Here is a 25,023-nt window from a genome sequence, read left to right on the forward strand (position 1 = left end):
TAAAAAAATGAGTATTTTAATTTTTGAAAGTTTAATGATGAAAGTTTGAGAATTGTCAAACTTGGGATCTTTTGAAAATAAATTATTGTAAAAGAAAATTACTCAAAAAGGATAACCAAGTAAAAATTGCGGTCGGTTTTATTATGTAAGAAAGAAATTGTCTTTAATTTATTGTTTTCCAATCCAACGCTAAATTATGGAAATTGGAGACAACTTGGCACAAGACAAGCCCAAAACGTTCCTTGACAAAATATAGGGAGCGTTGTACTCATTTTCATGTACCAAAATTCCTTAAGTGGAAGTACAAATTTAATTAGAACTCCATAAAAATCTTGACCCTTCTCGGTAGCGAGAAACCAAAAACAAACAGTTGGGATGGGAACTCCAGAGACGTCCAGAGAGCCGTGCCCAGATCGCATCCTGGACGACATCGGTGGAGCTTTCGGGATGGGCGCTGTTGGGGGCTCCGCCTTCCATTTTCTCAAAGGCGTCTATAATTCCCCTAGTGGCTCCCGTCTCATCGGTGGCACCCAAGCCGTTCGCATGAATGCGCCCCGCGTAGGCGGAAGCTTCGCCGTGTGGGGCGGGCTTTTTTCGACTTTCGATTGTTCCATGGTCTACCTCCGCCAGAAAGAGGACCCCTGGAATTCCATCTTTGCTGGCGCCGCCACTGGCGGTTTCCTCTCCATGCGCCAGGGGCTCGGCGCGTCGGCTCGGTCCGCTCTTTTCGGCGGCGTCCTACTGGCGCTAATTGAAGGAGCTGGGATCATGCTTAATAAAGTCCTCAGTGGCCCGCAAAACATGCCGATTATAATGGAGGAGCCGGTTCCTAGCATGGCTGGTGGGCCAGGGTTTCCTCCAGGCTTACCGAGCCAGCTCGATCAAGGATTGGAATCAAGTTCTTCTCAGTCGGATTCAGGTTGGTTTGGAGGGATCTTTAGTGGAGGAAAGAAGAAAGAGACCCCGGCGACCTCTGGGAGTAAGACCGAGATATTGGAGAGTTTCGATGCGCCTCCGGTGCCCAATTTTGAGTACAAGTAAAAATTTAGGTCTTCAATTAAAGAGATTGAACTATCCATTTGAACTGCAGCTTGTTTTGTGATCTTGATTTATGCCATAACGAATGTTTGTGTGCGAAAGCTGTGTTTTTCTTTCTTTCTTTATTTTTTTTCGTTCTTTAATGATTTATTAATTTGTAGCTAGCATTGCATAATAATTCGGATGGAATCCGAAATTCAATGAATATGAATTATATATATTTTGTTTAGATAATCTAGTTTCAATATATTTAGTTTTTTAAAGTTACATCAGCTGGGGTTTCAGATCCTGACATTAAATTCTTGTTCAGTATATCATTTGCAAATAATGTCAGCATCACTTAAGCTGTTCTTTTCCCCTAAAGATTCTACTAATGTAGTTTCTCTCTTTACTTGGTTCATCAATTGGTGCTGTTTATTTATTTTAGCTCTTGCTGGATTTGTGAAGATTATGGTGGTAATTGGTAATGCTTAATCAATGAAACTTAATCTGGTTGTCCAGAAAATGTAGGAAATGAAGAGTTGTTGAAATTGAGTATTAATTATAGGAAGCTCTTGTTCTTAGATAATGGCTTATATGACCATGTTTCTGGCTGGTACGTTTTGTAAACAAATTAATGCAACTAAAATCAATGTGTCTCTTATGTATTGTGTCAACTGGGATGGTTTTTATGCCCTCTGTAGTGTTCATCCATCTGTGTGCGTTCTCATGTTGTTTTCTTTATCAGTTTTTAATAACTTCCTCCTGTCATCTCCAAGTTGCATCCCTTCTGCTTGGACAGTAGCATAAGACCTCATTTACATGTGAATGGGCATTGTTCTGCTTTTTAATGTCCATAATTGTTCTTTTTCTGGCTTTTTTCTTTCAGACTTAATGATTTGTGTTTTAATCTAGATTACAACTTAATTATGTTCTTTTGATGATGTATATGTTACCTTTAACCATATTTGGAAATACTTTAATGTTCTTCACTTTGTCATATTAGGTGAGAATTTAAGTAAATGTATTCTTCATAAGTTTATCCCTCCTTCAACTATATTGTGGCAATAAAACTGAAAGGATTTTTGACTTATTACTAATATTTGTCACAAAATTGTACACCTGACTAGTACTCTTCTTTGTGTGGGTGTATATGAATATCTGCAATTTTTTTTGCTGTGTTAACATTTTAAAGCTTTGGAGAAGATATTAGGGAAGTGGAACAAATGAATTGTATTATATGTTTAATGTATTGCACAGATTTTTGTGGACATTCACAATCGACTCTTTACGGAACAGTATCCAAGCAGTCTCTTTTATGGCTTGTTTGATCACAAGTTTGCATAGTTTCGCTTCTAGATTTCATTCTGTTCCACAGAATCATTTATGGATTCCAATTTAATACATAGCATCAGGATCATGCATTGCAACTTGTAGAATCATCAATTTTATGATTTGTAACAATGTTTAGTGGTTGTAAAGATTCTTATTTTGCCTTGACATCTCCGGGGATTGATTATTTTTTATGCCCCTATGGATAATGTCATGGTTTTTGTTTAACTTTGAATCAAGGAAACTGGAAACGTAAAACAGGATATCGACAGCCTTTCGTATGTGAGTGTTGTGTCTAAAAGTCACAATAATTGTAGTAAAATTACATCTGTCTAATCTGGGTAATTTCGATGTTGATAAAACCATGCCACTGCCACTGATTCACTCTTACTGAGCACCCTCCGCTGGTCGATGATCAACGCACTGATCACCGAGCTTATAAGTCCATCCAACACTCGTGTGGGCTGGATTGGCACAGGCGTCATGAGGCGTTCCATGTGTGGTCACTTACTCAAAGCCGGCTATACAACATTGGAGCTCACCTCCTCCCCATTCCGTTGCCTCCAAACTAACGTTGTTTTCTCCATCGTTCACCACGTTATCCTTCAACCCACCTCCTTCGTCCTGGAGGAATCATTGTGGGCATGACCATATCTGAACCTTCTCTTGCTAGCTAGATATCCACTGCAGCTTCCTCATCGACGCTCTGGTCTCTGGTGGAGACCGCGGAGCCAGAAACGGAACACTTGCGATGTTCACGGGAGGGGACGAGTCTGTTATAAGCAAAGTGAATCCCCTTTTTGCCCTATTGGGGAATGTTAATTACATGCGTGACAGTGGGAAAGGACAATTCGCTAAGCTAGCTAATCAAATTACGATTGCTTCTGCAATGGTGGGATTAGTAGAGGGAATAATTTCCGCTCACAAAGCAGGGCCAAACGTGGAATTGTTCTTAAGCGCGATATCCACGGGAGCCGCAGGGACCAAGTCGTTGGACTTGTACGGTAGTAGAATATTAAAGAGAGATTTTGAGCTGGTTTTCTGTGAGTCATTTTGTGAAAGATTTGGGGATTTGTTTGAACAAGTGTCAAAATATGGGGCTTGCTTTGCCTGGGCTGGCTCTGGCGCAGCAGCTTTATTTTGTCTCTCAAAGCTTACGGAGAAGGCAATCTGGGTACTCAAGCATTAATACTCTCTCTCGAAAGGCTTAATAACGTTTCTCTTCAATCTGCAGCTTTTTCCAAGCCAGGTGCTTAAATCGGTAAATGTTTCATATGTATGAGCTTTGTATTTTCATTAATGGTATCAACGTTTTACTACTGTTTGTGTCAAATTCCCTTTGAATTATTTTGTGTTATGAATGCTGAAGAAATCCTTAAACATGAATGGAATTATTGCATGGTCTATGTGAAAGTATTGAAGGATGCTTGATGTATCAAGCCCTAGTGTCATATGTTGGTTGATGAATTGCTTCCTCGTTGTGAGGCCAAGCGCTTACTCTAGTATATGCGGAGGTTACTGTTTATTTATCTTGGCAACAAGTTTTTTTTTTGGTAATAATTACACTTGCAAGTTCTGTTACTGATAACAAAGATTGTGATGCTATTTTATATGATTCGTTCTTTGTATGTGATGTCTTTTTGTTACCAGATGAGTGGCTTCAGATTACCTGCATGCTAAGAATCAGAACTGGTATGTGACAGTTTTCTGTTTAAGGATGTTTGTGAGATGACATCAAATAAGGACTCAGGCACTTTTGAAGTATTGCTCCAGCGAGTTTCATTGGCTTATCTAGGTGAAAGTGTATTAGATTATGACTGGATCCTTTACAATTCCGTGCTGGAAAACCCTATATAATACAGCGGAAAAGGTGACTGCATCTTACAAGAAGCTTAGACCTCCATAATGAAGTCAAGAAAGAGCAGATTTAAGGATCAATTAAGCCTTTCCGAAAGCATTACATCATATTTAGTTAGGGTGAATGTGATGCGACCCTTAGGAGAACCACACCTCTAAAATTAGCTATTGAGATAGGAGAACCCAAAACCATATAAACCTCACACTAGTTGCTCATACTTTCTAAGATAGGATCCAACTCTCATACCTTATACTTGGGATCCTAACATACCATCATGTTCCGCAGCCCCAACGTCTACATGGACTGGTTGTGCACTAGCTCCCTATTAACCCCAGGCGAACACTACAATGTCGACATCACCACCCGTGTCACACGATTGCAACTAGGAGACATGGTGATGACTCTGATACCAAACGATACGAATTTTAGGAGAACCACACCTCAAAAGCTAACTATTGAGATGGGAGAGCCCAATACTATATAAACCCCATACTAGTTGTTCATACTTTCCAATATGAGATCCAAATCTCATACCTTGTACTTGAAATCCTAACATGATACGAACCTTAGAAGAACCACACCTCAAAAGTTAGCTATTAAGATGAGAAAGTCTAAGGTCATATAAATCCCACACTAGTTGCTCATACTTTCCAACGAGGGATCTAAGTCTCATACCTTGCACTTGAGATTTTAACAGAATGGACTAGAAACAGGAATCCTCCGCACAAGAAGTGGAGAACCTCTCTCCCGGGCTAGGCTCTATTGGATCAAGATTTTTCCATCAACCATCAGTAGAATTAAGACTATACTCTCGTCTGATATCTTATTTTTACCATTCGAACTACCCTTTTTTGATGGTAAACTCTTTTTCTAAATGAAGAATAAAGGCATAACTTATTGACAACCATGCTCAACGTCATGTCACTAATCTTAGGTGGTTGGATTCTTCGTAGATAGATATATTCAGACTTCAACCATCCTAGAATTAGCACCTCCAAAGTTGTAATTACGACTCTAGCCACAACCCAGGTGGGGTGGGTAACTCAAAATCAGAAAGTGCCGCAATCTCCAAATAGCTTTAATTCTACCGAAAAAGGCCATGCCCCAAATGAAAAGAGAATAAAAATTAATTCAAAGACTGTACAAAACACGTTGCACCTGCCCAAAGAATCCCGTTTTATTGTCAAGAGAGAATGTTTCGCCGAAAGCAGCAACTCAAAAACGAGTTTACATCTCCCATTTTATTCCTTTTTTAGAGGAGCTTATCATCTTATACATTTTTGTACCACCATAGTTCCCAGCATTTGGACCAAAAATGATGGCCATCAAAGCAAAATGACAGGCCACACCCTCAAGTTAGCAGCCAACCACTGGGTACCCTGATTGCACATTTGATCCGTTACTCATTATACACGCCATATGACCATAAATTAGGATGTCTAGCGTGATGGAATGTGAAAAAGCTCAAAAATACAGCCAAGGGGAGATGAAATAAACGTCAAATGTACAGAGTCAAAATGTTGAAAATGACTCGTCTATCCCAAGGTATTGGGAGTGAGAGGCTGCAAGGAGTGCAGCTCCAATGCCAGAACCATCATTCGAGTGCTCAATTACGATGTTCTCAGATACCTCCTCTCCCAGAATCTCCTTGACCGTGTTCTCCATGCAAGTACTGAATTTTGTGTAGTGCTCATACAGCCCGCCATCTAAAGCTATTACTGACTTCTGCTTTTCCACGTCTTTTACAGTGTCTCTGCCTAATTTCTTCAGGATGCCCACAATCCCTGCAGCAGATAAGCGGGCGCCCCGAGTTGCAACAATGTCACAAAGCTCCACAATAACTTCTCTCATTTTCAGGGAGGTATTGGGTATCTGACATACAGAAGAAAACAGAAAGTAACAAATAAGAAAACCATAATTTCCTTATAGTTAAATTCTAAATGCTGATCACAGGCTCTTGGGTGAATCTTGATTGAAGCAATAAGTTTCTTACATAAAAATATAACAATAAAAACAGTGGGAAGCTTTCACTTGAAACTGAGAGTTTTTCAGTTCTTGGCTTAATTATCTATTCAGATCCAAATAATTAGCTATTCCAGAGAAGAGAAATATAAAAGACCAATGCTACAGATATGTATACACTTTGAGTATACAAAATGAGTATACAAATGATGTATAATTATGTGATTGAGTATTATTTTACCTTTAATTCAAAATCACCTAATCACATAATTACACACCATCTGTGTACCCATTTTGTGTATACATGGTTTCATTGAACAATAAAACTATGTGTACCCACTTTTGGTACACAATTCGTGTATACAAATAATATGTCATCATGTAATTGGGTCATTTTAAATTTACGATAAAATAACACTCAATCACATGATAACACATCATTTGTGTACACGAATTGTGTACCAAAAGTGGGTACACATAACATTGCTCTTTATTGAATATAAAAATAACAAATAGGCTAGAAAATAATTTTTCTGTGCTTTTATCCAACATTATTGACTAGGTATAATACCTCTAATATATCCTTTAATTTGTTCCCAACCACTCTCAAATCTGAAGATGTATCATGATGCATTGCAGACATGTCTGGTGTCCTGCATGTTGCACAATTACAATGTAACAGCTCCAGAGGCACACATATCATTGACAAATCAATGAGTCAATGCTATTTCTAACTGGAACACCTTAATTCTATTATACAATTAACTGAAGAAAAGATATGTTAATGAGCACACATCCACAACCAACATGAATAAACATATAGCTATAAATACATTCATTAACAGCCACAAATTTTGAGTATAAATGCATCATTATAATACATTGTGTAATGAATATGAGATAAAAAGAATTTTGAATTTTTTCTCCTGATTTTTGAATTGATATTACACAGTATTATATAGTAGATTACAACAGAAAAATAGGAAACTAAATCACTCCTAAATCTGGAAAATTGTCTAATCCCTCCATTCAAGGAATTTTAAATTAAACTTCCTAATCTAACTTAATCCCTCCATTTAAGGGATTTCAAATTAAACTTCCTAATCTATTTACAGCTCATTACTTCTTAATCTATTTACAACTCAACACTCCCCCTCAAGCTGAGGAATAAATGTCTTCCATTTCCAGCTTGAATACAAGATCATAGAATCTCGAACTGTTCAACCCCTTTGTTAGAACATCAACTAATTGATATTCTGATGGAACATAGGACATACACACTAATCCTTCCTCCAATTTCTCTTTAATGAAATGTCTATCAATTTCAATTTGCTTTGTCCTATCATGTTGTATAGGATTATGAGCAATATTGATAGCTGACTTCTTGTCACAATAGAGTTTCATAGGACCTTCCCATTTGACTCTCAATCATCTAAGATAATCTTCAGCCAGAGCAATTCACATAATCCTTGAGCAATAGCCCTGAATTCTGATTCTACAGATGATCTTGCCACCACATTTTGCTTCTTACTCCTCCAAGTTACCAGATTACCTCCAAGGAAAGTACAATACCCTGTAGTTGATTTTCTATCCACTAGAGAACCTGTATAGTCAGCATCAATGTAAGCTTCTAAAGCAAGTGTATCATTCTTCTTGAACAAGATTCCTTTCCCTGGATTGCCTTTCAAGTAATGCAACACCCTGTAAGCAGCTTGAAGATGATGTTCTCTTGGATCATGCATTGACTAATCACACTCACCGAGTATCTTAGGTCTGGCTGAGTGTGAGAAAGGTATATGAGTTTACTGACCAACCTCTGGTACATTCTTTTATCAACAGTTGGTTCTCCTTTAGCTTCTCCCAAGTTATGGTTGGGATCCATTGGGGTAGAGACTCGCTTACACCCAATCTTCCTTGTTTCTGTTAATAAATCAGTCACGTACTTTTGCTGAGATATGAAGATCCCTTGTGTGGAACATGCCACCTCAATACCAAGGAAGTATTTTAGTTTCCCCAATTCTTTTATCTCAAACTCTCTTACTAGTCTTTGTTTCAATTCATGCTTCTCTTTTTCATTATTCCCAGTTATTATGATGTCATCCACATACACTAGAAGAACAGTCACTCCCCCTACAGTTGAATGCTTAATAAAGAGAGTGTGGTCACCTTGGCTTTGTTTATACCCAGAATCCTTCATGACTTTTGCAAATCTCCCAAACCATGCTTTAGGAGATTGTTTTAATCCATAAAGGGCCTTTCTTAGCTTGCACACCTTGTTACCTGTGTCCCCCTCAAATCCTGGTGGGATGTTCATGTAGATTTCTTCATCTAAGTTACCATGGAGAAATGCATTCTTAATGTCATACTGTAAGAGTTGCCTATTGAAATGGACAACCAATGATAACAGAATTCTCACAGTATTCATTTTTGCAACTGGAGCAAAGGTCTCCTGATAATTAACACCATAAGTCTGAGTGTACCCTTTGACCACCAATCGTGCTTTATATCTCTCAAGTGATCCATCACCTTTTATTTTAGTGTGAAAATCCACTTACAATCAACAATGTTTTTCCCTTTCGGTTTATCAACAATCTTCCATGTTTTATTATTTTCTAATGCACTCATCTCCTCTCTCATAGCATCCCTCCATTCCCTTTTTGACAATGCCTCACAAACAGTGTTAGGGATAGATATGGTATTTAAGCTTATAATGAACTTTTTGTGGGCTTGTGTCAGACGCTTAAGAGAGACATAATGAGATAGTGGATAAAGTGGTCGTTTAGTGCACTCTTTGGTACCTTTTCTAATAGCAATGGGAAGGTCTAGGTCGTCTGTTGGGTCAGTAGATATTTTCAACAGATTGTGTGTGTAAAGGTGGGTCAGATCTTACCATGATTTCATTCCCAGAGTCTGAGTTGGATTCTTGGACCTGTGTCAATTCTGGAATGACCTTTCTCCTTGAATAAACCTGAGAAAACCTTGGAAAATTGTGAGGAACACTGCTTGGGACAAGAGATGACTTGGGTTCAGTGACAAAATTGGGTAACTTAGATGTGATTGACTCAGAGGCAGAATTAGGTGACTCAAATGTGATTGGCCTAGAGGACTCGAGTTCAACAACACTGGTTGGAACATGAGGAAGGTCAAGGGTTTTAAGAGGTTCAAATGACTCACAAGTATCGTCATCTATCATTGAAATCTCCCCCTGAAGAGAGGACTTAGAGAAAAAAAGTGTATTTTTTGTGAAAGTGACATCTACAGAGATGTAAAATTTTTTGGATGAAGGATTGTAACACTTGTATCCCTTTTTAGTGGATGAGTAACCAAGGAAGACACATTTGATGGCTCGAGGGTCTAGTTTGCCTCTATGTTGGTCATGGACATGAACAAAGGCAATGCACCCAAATACCCTAAGTGTGAGGCCATTAGAGGTTCTAAAGTGAGGATAGAAACTATTAAGGATCTCTATAGGACTTTTGTTGTCTAACACACGTGAGGGAAGTCTATTTATCATGTATGTGGCAGTAAAAATGACCTCTCCCCAATAGGACTTAGGAACATTTCTTTGAAAGAGTAAAGCTCGAGTCGTATTAAGTAAATGCCCATTTTTCCTTTTAGCTACCTCATTTTGTTGAGGTGTGTTAACACATGATGAATCATGGATAATGCCCTGTGAACGAAAGTAGGGTGACAAAATCTGGTTGAAGTAGTCTTTAGCATTGTTTGTTCTAAAGCCTTTTATTTTAACCCCAAATTGGTTTTGAACCATTGAGTGAAAATTAGGTATAACAATGCTAACATCAGATTTTTGTTTAAGAAGAAAAAGTCATGTAACCCGAGTGCAATCATCAATTAAGGATACAAACCAACGAGCTCCAGAAATATTAGGTATAGTAGAAAGGCCCCATATGTCACTATGAATTAAATGGAAAGGATGAGAACTTCTTTTATTGCTAATAGGAAAAGATACACGGGTGTGTTTTGCCAATTCACAAATGTTACAATGAAACTCAAAAATATCTAATCCTTGGAACAAATGAGGAAACATAACTTTTAAAACCCTAAAAGATGGATGACCTAGGCGTAGGTGATACAGCCAAACGGTATTTTTATTTGAGGAATTGAGAAAAGACAGACAAATTACTCCTATCCATTTGAGATGATTCAAGGTAGTAAAGGCCACTTCTTTCCTTAGCAAGTCCAATCCTCCTCCCTAAGCCCTGATCCTGAAAAACACAATAAGAAGGGAAAAAAATAGCATAACATTTAAAATCATGAGTAAGCTTTTGAACAGAAACAAGGCTAATCGACAATTTTGGTACATGAAGGACATCTTTAAGGATAGGGGTAGGTGTGATATGTATATCTCCGAACCTTGCAACAGTAGTTAAAAAACCATTGGCCATTACAATTTTTCTATTACTTGGGCATGGGGTATAGGTGTCGTAGAGTTGAGATGTGGGGGTCATATGGTCTATGGCACTAGAGTCTATTATCCAAGAGTTGGTATAAAATTTATCTGAGGCATTCATGCAAAGAGGAAACAAAGGTTTACTTGAAAGAGCCAAAGAACAAGCTCCAGAAGGCTTCTCAAAAGACCCTAACAAACTTCTTAGCTTCTCAATTTCTTCACTGTTGAACCCCCCTGTTGTAGAATTTTCTTCAGTTTTTGGCTACTCTGCCATGTGTGCTTAAGGTCTCTGCTGCCCCACACGATTTCCCCACTGTCGGCTTGGTGGCTTACCATTCAACTTCCAACATTTCTCTTTTGTGTGCCTTGGTTTCTTGTAATGGGTGCACCAGAGATTGTCCTTGTTCTCCTTCCACTGGTTTTCTCTCCTCGGGTATTTAGGCAGATCACTCTTTCCTTTCTCCTGATGATCTGTTTTTGCTACTAGGGCTGACCCTTCCACAGTTTGTGGTTCAAGCATAACACTCCTTCGGCTTTCTTCTGCTCGAATCAATGAAATTGTCTCTTCTAGAGATGGTGTGTCCTCCTTGCCAAGGATTTGTAACCTGACTTGATCAAATTCAAGATTCAATCCAGCCAAAGAATCATAGACACGGTCTTTTTCAATGAAGCTCTTCAAGATGGCAACATCCTCAGGGCATTTCATTTCGAAAACTCGGTAATGGTCGAGTACTTGCCACAGATTTTGTAATAGGCTTGCATACTCTGGAACAGATTTGTCTCCTTACTTAGTAGCTGTAGTTTTGACCTTGATATCGTACACTTGAGCAGCATCACGAGCCTTCGAATATGTGAAATGAATGAAGTCCCAAATCTCCTTTGTTGTAGCAAAAAACATACATGTGACACTAATCATGGGATCCATGGAATCCCATAGCCAGGACATAATCATGGAATCCTCCTCATCCCATGCTTCAAACATGGGTCATCCTTTGTTGCTCCTGTTCCAAGAAGACGGTTAAGTCTTCCTTTGCCCTTTAGATATGTGCGGACAAATTGAGACCATTTAAGGTAGTTCTTCCATTAAGCCTATAGGAGGCCCGAATATTCTGTAAATCTCCAATTTTCTAAACATACTTAGATTCTTCGGATGGGTTAGACTTGCTAGAGACAGTGATTTCGGAGGCTGACATGGTGAAAAAAAAATTCACAGCAATTAAGGCTCCCCAAACAGGAATTAGAGAAGAAAAATCATGAGGAATAACAACAATGAAGGCTGCTTGAAGAAGAAAAAGAGAAAATCTCCAAAAAACCCTAGAGCTCTGATACCATGTAATAAAATATGAGATAAAAAGAATTCTGAATTTTTTTTTCTGATTTTTGAATTGATATTACACAATATTATATAGTAGATTATAACAGAAAAATAGGAAACTAAATCACTCATAAATCTAGAAAATTGTCTAATCCCTCCATTCAAGGGATTTTAAATTAAACTTCCTAATCTAACTTAATCCCTCCATTTAAAGGATTTCAAATTAAACTTCCTAATCTATTTACAGCTTATTACTTCCTAATCTATTTACAGCTCATTTACAACTCAACACATTGTAAGCTATTTAATCGTAAGAATAATATGTTTAATCTAGAAAATTCCAGATGCCAAGAGGCCATAGAACCAGTAAGTTTGCAGCCAGAGGTTACATATCAATGTAGTAATCTGTTTCTTACATATATTGTGATAGACCCCTGATAATTAGGATTGAGAGCAGAGGCATCCAGCCAACAAAGTGTGATAGACAAGAGATGATTCAGGAAGATTCTAATAAGCACCTAGGGTGGCCATGTGGCTTCTGAGTATTGGGAAACCATGGCAAACAGTTAGAAGAAAAAGAGAATAGATAAGAGAGAGTTCAGGAGATAAAGAGGGGAGGAACATTTTCTAAAATTATGTGCAGCTCCGGCTGATTTAAGGAGTGTCTAGCCTCTCAAAAGCTAGTCAATTCTAGGGAGAGACTTCGGCTTCTCGATTTGCCGAAAGTGGGAGTGTCATAGTTTTCTTTTTCTGTTTACGAGGGAAATTCTATGTAAGAGTTGTGTTATTCTTGTAAACACAGCCAACATTCAATACACACTGCAACTATTGTCTTCATTTCTCTGTCAATTACTTGGTTTACTATGGTTGAGAATGGGATCGTTGATGGGTACCTAACATATTGCAGTGGACTTTCTCTTCATAATTAACAACCAATTATGAAGATGAAATGACTTGTTTGACTGTTAAGTACCTTTAATTCTAAAGTATTAAGCTTATAAGAAATGCCAACAGTTGTATCTAAGCCTGATCAAGTTATTCCATGTGCAGAACTTAATTTGAAAAATGGACTCATCATGTAGATCCTAGCACACAAAAACTCAAGTAAATCTAAAGAGGAAATACACGACCCAAAAAAGGGTATTTAAACTTAAAAAGATAGAGATATGATAGCAGATAGCCCACAAACAAATGGCACACCTCAATATGAATGGAATTTTCAGTTTCGGTGGAACAGTATCACCAAAAAAAGCAGCTTCTTCAGCCATATGGCATAAAACTCGGCGCACAATTTCTCCTAAATACATACCTGAGATTACTTTTTCAAAAATCTGCAAGTTATAGTCACTGATGTTATGAGTGTCCATTAAACCACTATATAAGCATGATAACCATAAAGAGAGAAGGGAAGAAAATATAGCTACCTGTTCTCCAGGGTTCAAACTTTCAGCATCCAATGCTTGATCATATTCTGTTAGTGGCAGGTGTGATGACCGGAAGTTACCCCACTCCATGTTGATAACCTATAATAATCAACATTCTTTAAGAAAGAAAATAGTTCACCAGGTAATGATGATATTAGTTCAAAACACATTAAAATGTACAACCAACATTTAAGAACTACCAACCATTTCCCCTGATTTAGGTAGGAGACCGTGCCACTTGGGAATAGCATATGCTCGTTCTACATATGCTGCATTAGTTCCAGTACCCAATATTACAGCAGCAATCACATCCTGATTTGAGTATCTACCTCCAGCTAATGTTCCAATAGTATCATTCACCTGCATCTCGCAGCATGTAAAGAAACCCACAAGACCAAGAAGACATTTGAAATAAGAAATATCTACAAGCAATAGTCTGAAGAACATTACTCAGAGAAGAAACAAAGACTGAAACCGAACTTACCAAAGCCGCAACACGCATATCAAGACCAGCTCTTTCCATGGCTTTAGTCAATTCCGCAACTACATCTTGTCCGACCTACGATAGCCAAGATGGACCACAAAATAAGTTCAAATATTGGACAAATTTGAAAATTAGCTAAATTATTTAATACAGCAATAGCATATTATATTATGTTGAAATTTGACTGATGCATTTCAAACCAACAATATCAGGATTATCATTGCACAGATATTGTGAAGAAATTGCCTGCCTACAAAACCTGAACTTATTACAAACATTCAGAGAATATGTATTAGAAATAAAGCAATCAGCCATGCAGTCATGATTACCACCATACCCAAAATCTCTTGCTGAAATTAACGCATTAATAGCATGGCCACTAACAAACACGTCCATGTGAGGCCCACTATCTACTACTTGCATAAGGGTCCAAAACTTGACCCTCACAAATAGAAGATTTGAATGAACAAAAATATTTAATAGCAATTGTAGTGGAATGAGTTCCCAGTGACTAACACATCATATCCACAAGATGACACATGTAAGAGCAGTTCCAGTAGCACTGTATAATAACATCCTGCTAAAATCATATAGGAGTCTGCTCCAAAAGAATTATCACCATCATGCACACAACTCCTTTCACTACAAAGATGAATAGGCCATTATCAATCAGAAATCACTGAATAAGTTGACCGTGAGAAGGGATTGAGAGGACATTAGAAAACAACTACCATGGCAACAACATGGTTTATAGGGCACATAAGAAGAAATAAACACTCTGCAACAATTTGGAACATCAAAGGAAGACGCCAGTTGTAGCAATGGGAGTTTCAAAGTACTCCACATTGCCCTTAGTATTATGTTTCAAGATCATAACGTTTACCTAGACTGCATAAAATTCTTTAAAAAGCCAGCACTACTGCACAAAATCTCTACTTAAGTAACTCTTATACCTGATAATCAACAGGTAGTCGGTAACATAAACAAATAAAGGACATACCATATATACAGTATCAAACAGTTCTGTAAAATAAACTATCAGTTAAACAATTTCTACAAGAATATCCTTTAGTTCTGACATTAATTAATCTGCAAAATTAACAAAGGACAAAATTAATAAAAATAACTACAGGCATCAATCACAAGATCATTGTTAATAAAAGCAAAGCATGAGTTGAGCTAATAAGAGTTAACCAGATAAACACACAATAGAGATAATAAGACTAAAGCATATCCATAGTACAGCCAAATTTCACAAAACAAGAACAGTTATTAAACTTTTTTTATTATAAAATAATTCTCTAAAATTTGATACTTAATTAGGGTAATGAGGCAAGACGAGTTGAGGAACACTACTTGTAACTAGAGATGCCATGAAGGATCAATACAAAAGAAATAGAATGCAGGAGTCAAAGACAATTGGGATTTACCGAATCTTCTATAGAGAAGCCCTTCGTCCATTTAATAAGATTCCCTGATGAAATTGATGTTTGTCTAACTGGAAATGAGAAAGTAAATCCCAACTCTCTTTGTCTACCAGGTGAAACATGAAGTCCTTCACCCTCTGTAGCTACAAATTTTGCAAGGGCTGCAGCAATATAGTCAAACAAATCCTGAAATTACCATTATTAACAGATTTCAGAGAAAGAACCAAGCTAGGTCAATTTTTATTAATTGGAGTGCTCCAAAACACTCACATCTGAACTCCCAGTCATCAAATGTGGAGGAATTGAAACTTCCTCAAATTCTTGCTTAACAACACGGCCTTCTTTCCCACCCAACAGCACACGTATGACACGGAAGTTAGTGCCACCAAGGTCCAATGCATAGAATAACCCTTTCTCATCCCTTTAAGATTAAGGTAGTAAGTGGCATGCATGTTAAACTAAATCTTCATCAGCACAAAAGATGCAGAAAAGTTAAAAGTACCACTACAGCAGGAAAAATTGATGCACACATAAACAATTTTATTCTGACACTCAAGAAATAACTATCACTTCTCTTTTTCAAAAATTTCCATTTTTATTTCACCTCTTCTATTACTTGAAAATTTTTTTCCACAAAAACAGTGATGGTTAAGGAGGGAAACACCCTATTCCCTTGACAACTGAATTCTGTTGGAGAGAGCAGTTCATCAACCACTTGCTCAAAACAGGTTCTTTATTATCCATGATTAATTCGCTGAATTTATATTCAAAACCAGCAAGAGAAAATGTTGCAAATGCAAGGGAATCCATTCATCCCTCTCAATCAGACAAATGATTGCCATCAGAGGAAATCAGGTTTGGGAAATTAAAATTATAATAGAAAGCTATAACAGAATGACAACTTCAATATTAGTAAACTTGGAAATGAGTGCCGATTCCATAAAGATAAATGATAAAATAGTCTTTATCAGGATATATAACAGCCAATTGTTATAAAAAAGGCTAAATTACAAGAGAATAATGTCAAACATGAGAGTCAGAAATGGAATTTCACAAGCTCTGTCCAACTGATAACCAAAACAAATCCAGTCTACTCATTTTCCAAAGTTTGAATTAACATTTCACTTAAGTTTTCCCTAAAAAATGTGTAACTTTGTTAAAACATGCAATAAGTATTACAAAAGTGGCATAAAAAAGAATCATAGCAAGTAATTTTTTTTGCGCTAGAGCTATATAGAAAATAATAATATTATAAGAAAACCTATGTATGAAGGACTAGGCATAAGCTTAAATGGAAAAAATTAATGTATATTTACATTGTAAATATCTAAGAAAAAAATTGTAGCCTAAAAACAATAAAGAAATTTAAAAGAACAACTGGGTATAGGATAAATAATGGATAAAGCAGCAAAGAATAATAAATAAACACTAAGGTAATTACATAAGTGAGAAAGTTGGGTAATACAAAATGCAAATGCTAGATTTAATATAATACGTCTACACATCTGAAATAAAATTCACCAAATTCCAATCATATAGAGAGTAGAGCTTGAAATTGACAAGGAATATGTTTTTCCAATGAAAATTTTCATTTGAACCATGTAACTCAAGCTGTTTACATTGAATTTTTGGAGAAACCACCACATAAAAAAGATTTCATTTCAGATGCTTTTCATGATAGAATTGTGAAACAACATGACAATTATTAGAATCTTTAATTAATATAAGGGTACAAGTAGCAAATTCCAAAAAATTTTGTAGAGGTAAAAGAAATAATAATACCAACAATAATAATAAGAAGCAAACACTGCCAACAGAGGGTAACATCAAGAAATTTAGAAGAAAGAGAGATAATCAAAACATGAAGCCAAAACATAAAAATAACATGACTAATTAAAACCATACAAAATAAGTCCATAAATGTTTAATTATCCATCTTAAAAATCTCTTATAAATACCAATAAAGTTAACAACGAACTAAAATACCCAATTTTTTTGAGGAATCCAACAGTATTGAAAAATCTTGTTTTACCTTTTTTTTTTTTTAATTGTTGGCGTAATTGGTTTAGTGGTAAGATTATATTATAACTAAATAAACGATTTCCAGTAACTAAACTACCGAAAGGTCCGAAACATTTAAAACTCAGAAAAATTGGAACTATCATTGAAAAGAAAACTAAAAATTGATTGTGTTTGTTTGCGGTACCCACCCAGTGGGAAGATTGTCAACATAGCTGATAAGCATCTTGAGCTTACTACCACCCTCTGATGCAAGGCCAGCGTGCATCTCAACGGTCATCGCATCAACCACCTGTCTCAGCTTCCCAGTTGGGGTCCCACATTTCTCCTCCATATCTTTCAATATAGCCATGGCCCTGGCCCACCTCCCCGAACACTTCATCCTATGCCGCACCACCAGCGCCGCCGCCGCACACACAGCAGCCGCACATATCACCGCCGCCCCAACCGCCACTTTCCCCATCACTAGTCACACAAACACGAAAAACGAAGGAAGTTCTAACTTCTTTGCACACACCTAACTCAAAGTGATAAACTTTAAAGGCTCAAACTGAGAGAAAACCCTAGATCGAGCTCAAAATTGGAGCTAAAATAAAGAAGAGTGTTTTAAAAAATACTCCTAATACAAAATTTCTGTTTGGTCTTTTGTCCAATTTTATGCAAGAGAGAAAGACATTTATTAGCTGCAAGAGATCAAATAAACCTTCTAACATTCATAATAGGGTCTGTACTTTAGATGAAATTACGATAATGACCTGTCAAGTGTCGGATATTATTATTATTATCTAATTATCTAATTAAATTATTATTTATCTACGGACATGAAATTTTGTGCTTTTGTTTTTTTATTTGTTGCAGGGCACGTGCAAGAATTTTTTATTGGCATAGCACGTGTGTTGCTGGAACTGAAGATTCTTCGATGGGCTTTGAATTGAATGGAAGTGGGAAGATGCTTGAAATTTCATGACATAATTGTCCAAATTGTCAAATTGATAACAAATTAAGCAAATGCACATTATTTGACTTTGATTTTGAATTGTAAAAGTCAAATCAAATCTAAAACTTTGAACCTCTAATTATTTTGGGTTTGGCCAAGTTTATGAAGATGTTTAATTATATAAGATCGCGTAATTATTTCTCATCTAAAATTTGATAAAACAAGAATTTTTGGTATTTTAAATTTGAAAATTTTATTTTTTACGTATTATTTCTATTAATTAAAATGGTTACGTAAAAAAATAGAATTAATATAAGATGTTTGAATCTTATTTATATTACTTAACTTGATATGTTTTTTCATAACCTTTTATGTCATTGATTTTCGATGTGACAATATTGCATGCCAAGGTGTTGGCCCTCCCAAATAGTTGATGAAACATATTGCTTTTGGTCGTCTTGGACTTTCAAGTCTATTTAACATGTGATTTATCAATGGTTCCACGAGATCTATATTTTATAATAATTATAGGATAATTGAAAATCAAATTTACAAAAATGATTATCTATGAAGAACTCACCAAAGGTATAGTGAAAAGAAGTTTTCGTTGTGTTTATTACTTGTAAGGGATAAAATTATATATACAAATATATCTTATTAATTTACTCATACAAACTAAATTGATAACATATGATTAAATAATATGATAATTTACTTTTCTTGATATTTCGAAATCGCATACTATAATATCAATTTAAATGAATAATTTAGTAAGGTATGATTGTTCTAATCATTATTATTATTTTAAGTTGACATTAGACAATTAAAAAATAATGCTTTTAAAGTTTCAATATAGTTATTAGTATTTTATGATGAATTATATATATTTTATAATACGATATAATATAATCGTAAAACGATATGTATTATAAACTGTATTGAATTAATACAATATAGTAAATATATTATACTGTATGATATATATTATTAATATAGATCGATATACTTTTTAAAGAAAATAATAATATAATAAAAGTGTATATAAAAAATTTTAAAAGTGTTTGTAATATTTTTTAAATTGATGATATATTAATTAGGTTTTTTATTATTTTATTAATATTATTTTATTTTTTACAAATTATATCATATAATATAATATGGTGTAATATTTGAGATATAATAAAAAATTAAAATTTTAATATAAAATATAATACACGATGGCAAAAAAATGGGTTCCGAACAAAGTGATGTTTTGCTCTTCAATTGAAAGGCTAGCCAAGAAGAGTCGTCTGGGTCAAGTAAGTCGGCCAAATGGCCCACCACCGTTGACACTAATTGCTACTTGTCGTTTTCCATGAACGAAGGAATCAAAAAATACCATTACCCATTTGTTCTCCATTAAACAAACTTACCTTTGTTCTCAAGCCAAATCAACATCAAACTGTTTGACATGAACACGCTGTCCTCATTCTTACATTTTTTTAACTTAACTGTTATGTCAATCCAGTTTGGTTCGTAGACCCACCATGCTTCTTTCTTCAATATATATATATATATATGTACATCTTCATCTCATCTCCATGTTTGTGCTTTTTTACTTTGGAATCAGACCAACTTTCCTAGTCACTTTCATTGCGAAGCTCACTCTACATGTATGCCTCAGTAAAAGTTTAAGGCATACACCTCATCTATTACGTGCCTATAAGTTTGCTGGAAGCGTTGTGAGCTTCACTTGTCTGCAAGAATTCCGCGACAGGGTTGAGGCCGAGCTAAGGCTCGTAAAATCTGGCACTTAACATCATCTCCATATCTTGAAGACCCATTTCAGATAGCGCGGAATTTTTCTCAATGTCTTGAGTTTGATACATGATACATGTGTCATCATTCAATTGCTTTCTGCATTATTGAACTATAAACCAAGTCACAAAGCTCAAGCAGGCATGCATTAAAAGACTAAATCTAGATGCATTTAGTAATCAGTCTGAGAAGGTAGAAGAGCATGACTGACAGGAGGACAGATTATTAGTTCATTCTGATGATTCCCTTCCAGTCAACTTCCATAGCACAGATAAATACAACGACATATGTGACTCTATTCTTTGAAACACTATGAGACTTGTGGGTGCACTAAGCTTAATACTGACCATGGTTTTGGAGTCCTTATCAAGCAAGTATAACACAAATGACTGCCTCAAAATGCGTAATTACTTTAATGCAGACACTTGGAAGCATGAACAGAAGGAAATGTCCAATCTTCTACTACTATGAATAAAGAAAGCTTCAAGAGCATGGTCTGCTTACTTACAAACTATTAGGTAAGAACAAATCAACCACCAGTCAGTTCTTCACGGGTCTGAATTAGGGGCACAAGAAAATTCCCAAATAGTGGATTAAAAATTCTAAAGTTTGCATCTTTGGACATTTCTACAGCGGGTGAAGAACAAGGCCTGCGGTAAGAAGAAAGCAGTGCCAAGAGTTTCCGTTGTCTGCATAATGCACAGGTGGCAAACGCAATTTTCCAATACAATGTACAAGCTCGAGTACATAGAAACTTTAGGATGATATTCAACTGCGAAAGGAAGTTTGGATGCACTTAACAAATAGCCCAGAAGGTGGAATATCACATATGTTAAAAGCCATTGCAAAGATTATCATTGTAGTTTGTATATGATTATTTCATTTTCTAAAATATTACATACTATAGTTAATAAAATATTATTAAAATGTTTTATTATTTGACAAATTCAATAAAATAATACTAATAATAAAAAATATATTATAGGAGTAATCTCTTTATCTTTCAATTACTTTAATTAAATTTTGTTTTTCACTTTTGATACAAAAACATGTAAATTTTTCAAGAAACACTAATCTTTATAACTTTTGTTGGCGTAATCACTTTCTCTTCTGCTTTTGAGTCATTGATCACGAGAGGAAGTATAATATTTATTAATAAAAACCTTTTTTAATTTGAAAATTGTTACTTTTCATACAATTAAGAATATACAATTCATTTTAATTTCATATATATAAAGATATTTATATTGCAACTATACATTATTTTAAGATTAACTATACATACTGCAATTTCTATTTTGATTTGTATTTATTGATATACCGTTTACTACACTAAGTAAGTCAGAGGTGATTTATTATAATACATCATTGTCAGCTCCAAGTTATTCGTGTTCTGACCTCTTACATGTGAGAAGTCATGTTATTCGAATCTTTATATCATTAGTTAATCTCAAACTATTTATACATGACCTTTCACATGTGGGAGGTTATGTTATTCGAATCCTTGTGAAAGCCCCAAACTATTCATCCCCTAGCCTTTCACATGTGAAAGGTCATACTATTTGAATCTTAGTCTTTTACATAGAAAGTCTTTCTTTTCACCATTTAGGGTGCGTTTGGTTACGGGTATGTAAGATTACCTTGGTAATCTATCTTTTATTCCTTTGTTTGGTTTGTTAGTAATAAAATATTACAGTAATCTTCTATTATCAATGCTGATGTGGCAGGTAATATAGGTGGTAATTTGATTACCACCTTCACCTTAGGTATTTAAAGATTACTGAGGTAATCTTTAGTTTATTATAGAAAAATTATTATTTATTAATTTTTTGAGATAAAAATAAATTTATTTTTAATTAATATGACAAATAATATAAAAAATATTTAAAAATAATTATATTCAAGGGCATTTAAGTAAAATAATTTACTAGTAATCTTTTATTACCTTTAACCAAACACAATAATTATTTATACCTATAAAATTTTATTAAACATAGTAATCATTTATACCCAGTAATCTTCTAAGTAATCTATCTTCAAGGTAATCTTTCTATTTTAGTAATCAAACATTACTCAAACCAAACGCCCCCTTAAGTCAATCCTGGGGCTCATTGATGTAGCATTTTAGATGTTCAATAATTTGTGTTTTGTAGTGGACCATAAGCATGTAAATCTTTAATTACATATTATCACTAGACTTAATTTTTTTTTAATTTATTCAAATCAAATTGATCAGTCATAATTAAACCAATTATACTAAACAGTAAAAATTTCACTTTTAATTATTGATCTCACATCTATTGCAAGGGATAATTTAAAAATTTTGATATTAATATAACACTAACAAATTTGGGACCCAACCCGCTGTTTTGAAGATTTCGCACTGTTTACCGTTCAAACCATCCTCTTCGCCCATTAGACCTAAATTCAGTTAGGGCCAAGCTGTCCTTTAATGGCGTGATTAATAGTTTAACAGAGAGTGCTCTAATCGAAACATCTATCTCCGTTCATTTCTCAGACACAGTGGTACCGGTGACAATCCTAGAAGTTATTTACTAGAGCAGAGCTCGACTGCCGGAGAACAAGAATTCACCACAGGAAAATATATAAATATATACATATATACATATATAGAATTTTAACTCATCGGAAATTGAAGATAAAGTAACAAAATCATTACACGCACGAAAAAGAAAATACACACATAAATATATAATATCAGCTTAATGTAAAAATAACTGTACAATAAATAAAATAATAATTGAATGAGAAACCCCACCACAGCTTCTCTATTAATGCACTCCTCCTCATCTACGGCGACAGGCAATCCATCCATCTATCCTTCAAGAGAAACTTAGCATCCATACATCACTGAGAGAGAGAACAATAGAAGCTGCAGTTGATCATCATCAATCATCCATCATGTGTAATCCAAATACTACCAACAAACGCAGCAAAGCCAGCTTTATTTTGATCCTTTGAATGGCATAAAAAGACCCAGACAAGCCAAAAACAGGACCAGAATCAGCACCCTCCATCTCTGAGATCATCGCTGAGGTGAAATCACTCTTCAACCTGGCTTTTACTATTGCTGTAGCGGCTCTTATTTTGTACCGTCGGTCTATCCTCTCCATGCTGTTTCTTGGTCATCTTGGCGACCTTCAGCTTGGCGCTGGCTCTCTGGCTATTGCCTTCGCTAATATCACTGGATATTCAGTACTTTCAGGGCTGGCTCTAGGCATGGAGCCTCTGTGTTCACAAGCCTTCGGTGGTCAACATCGAAAGCTTTTATCTTTAACCCTTCACCGCTCAATAATTTTCCTTTTAGTCTCTTCAATACCCATTTCTCTTCTCTGGCTTAACATGTCCAAGATCCACTTATATCTTCATCAAGATCCCAATATAACCCGTATGGCTCACTTTTATTTCCTCTTCTCTCTTCCTGATCTTTTAACCAATTCCTTCATTCAACCAATCCGCATTTACCTTCGCGCTCAAGGCGTCACCCAACCAGTAACTTTAGCATCCTTAGCCGGCACCATTCTTCACTTGCCGATTAACCTTTTTCTCGTCAGTCATATACGTCTCGGCGTTGCTGGAGTTGCGGCCGTAGCTGCCATCTCCAACTTCTTTGTGCTTTTATCTTTGGTTTTCTACGTTTGGATTTTTCGTTTGCACGAGCCTACGTGGACAAAGCCCACTCTCGACTGCTTGAGAGGCTGGAAGCCGCTGCTTAAGCTGGCTGCGCCAAGCTGTGTATCAGTTTGTGTAGAGTGGTGGTGGTACGGGATTATGATCGTCTTGTGTGGAATTTTAGTGGACCCCAAAGCAACAGTGGCCTCTATGGGTATTCTCATCCAAACGAAGTCGTTGCTCTGCGTGTTCCCGTCCTCCCTCGGCTTTGCGGTTTCCACACGTGTGGGTAACGAACTCGGTGCTAATCATCCTAAAACCGCGAAATTATCCTTTGTAGTCGCGGTGTATTTAGCTGCCATGATGGGCCTATCAGCAACGGTTTTTGCATCCGGGATGAGAAATACTTGGGGTCGAATGTTCACCAACGACGTGGAGATCCTACGGTTGACATCAGCTGCCTTGCCGATCCTAGGGCTGTGTGAGCTCGGTAAGTGTACACAAACTGTAGGTTGTTGGGTCCTGAAAGGCATTGCACGCCCGTCCCCGGCAGTTAATGTGAACCTTGGCGCATTCTTTCTCGTAATGCCTGTGGCTGTTAGACTCAGGTTTTATCTTCGGGTCGGGTTTTGTGGGCTCTGGCTTGGAGAGCTCAGATGCTAACATGTGCAGGGTGTGTAGATACTGGGTTAGTTTGTGATCTTAACGACGAAGAACAGCAGCCATTGATTTCTATTTCAGTGACGTCGCCTTAGTTTAATTTTTGGCTGTGAATTTTTAACATGCAAACAAATGGCACGCCTTAAGGCCTTAAGTCTTGCTTCGGCGTGGGTTTTTCTGCTTCTGGTTGTCCTGGTGTGCTGCTCAGTGCTCCAGTGTAATACATGGCGTAATTTCTTCTGGGTTCGTGCTTTGGTTGCTGGTCTCCCTTGGGGCCTTTTTGCTTCGTATTTTAGTTGCTTCCTTTTGCTGTTTATGTGTTTTTGGTGTCTGGCTTGGTTGGGGTTAATCTGGACATGTGCAGTAGAGACTTTGGGTTCTAACTTGTCTGGGTATTGTTAATTTTGGAATTGTTAAAGTACTAGACATATAATTAGGTTTGCTTCTTTGTATTCTAGAGTTCTGCTTTCCTCCTTTCTGACGATCATTTGTCTGCCTACTATTTTCATTTTATGAAAACCATTTTGTATAGGTTATAAAAAAACAACAATTCCAAAAATATTTAAGATAAAAAGAGATGGTTTTTCTACAACATCGTCATCTAGAATAGATATTAATAAATTGTTCGAACTAATTTGTCCGATCAATGTGAAATGTTTGAATCCTACTTTAGTCACTAACTTTCATGTCATTGATTTTCAATATGTGTTCGTGACAATGTTGTGTACCATGGTCTTGACCCTTCCA

General features: G+C 36.1%; 2 protein-coding genes and 2 pseudogenes across 3 annotated transcripts; 3 read left to right on the plus strand and 1 right to left on the minus strand.

The window, feature by feature from the left end:
- Positions 1-187: 187 nt before the first annotated feature.
- LOC123200048 (mitochondrial import inner membrane translocase subunit TIM17-2-like) lies at positions 188-1,267 on the plus strand. Its single transcript, XM_044615134.1, has one exon. The coding sequence runs from the start codon at positions 376-378 to the stop codon at positions 1,039-1,041; it is 666 nt and encodes a 221-aa protein (XP_044471069.1). The 5' UTR covers positions 188-375; the 3' UTR covers positions 1,042-1,267.
- Positions 1,268-2,576: 1,309 nt separating this feature from the next.
- On the plus strand, positions 2,577-3,874 carry LOC123200978 (annotated as a pseudogene).
- Positions 3,875-5,366: 1,492 nt separating this feature from the next.
- LOC123200119 (hexokinase-1-like) lies at positions 5,367-17,924 on the minus strand. Of its 2 annotated transcripts, XM_044615250.1 has the most exons (9): positions 17,441-17,924; positions 15,501-15,651; positions 15,234-15,416; positions 13,804-13,878; positions 13,524-13,679; positions 13,320-13,418; positions 13,096-13,226; positions 6,741-6,822; positions 5,367-6,079 (listed from the first exon to the last, which is right to left on the minus strand). In XM_044615250.1, exons 1-9 carry the CDS (start codon positions 17,710-17,712, stop codon positions 5,720-5,722), a joined length of 1,509 nt encoding a protein of 502 aa, XP_044471185.1. In that variant the 5' UTR covers positions 17,713-17,924; the 3' UTR covers positions 5,367-5,719. The 2 variants fall into 2 exon arrangements, with proteins under 2 accessions (XP_044471185.1, XP_044471186.1); XM_044615251.1 differs by lacking the exons at positions 5,367-6,079; positions 6,741-6,822 and adding an exon at positions 10,091-10,395.
- A 5,007-nt stretch (positions 17,925-22,931) lies between these two features.
- LOC123201030 lies at positions 22,932-24,823 on the plus strand (annotated as a pseudogene).
- The last annotated feature ends 200 nt before the right edge of the window (positions 24,824-25,023 follow it).

Source organism: Mangifera indica, chromosome 17, assembly GCF_011075055.1.
Source record: "Mangifera indica cultivar Alphonso chromosome 17, CATAS_Mindica_2.1, whole genome shotgun sequence".
Lineage (NCBI taxonomy): Eukaryota > Viridiplantae > Streptophyta > Magnoliopsida > Sapindales > Anacardiaceae > Mangifera > Mangifera indica.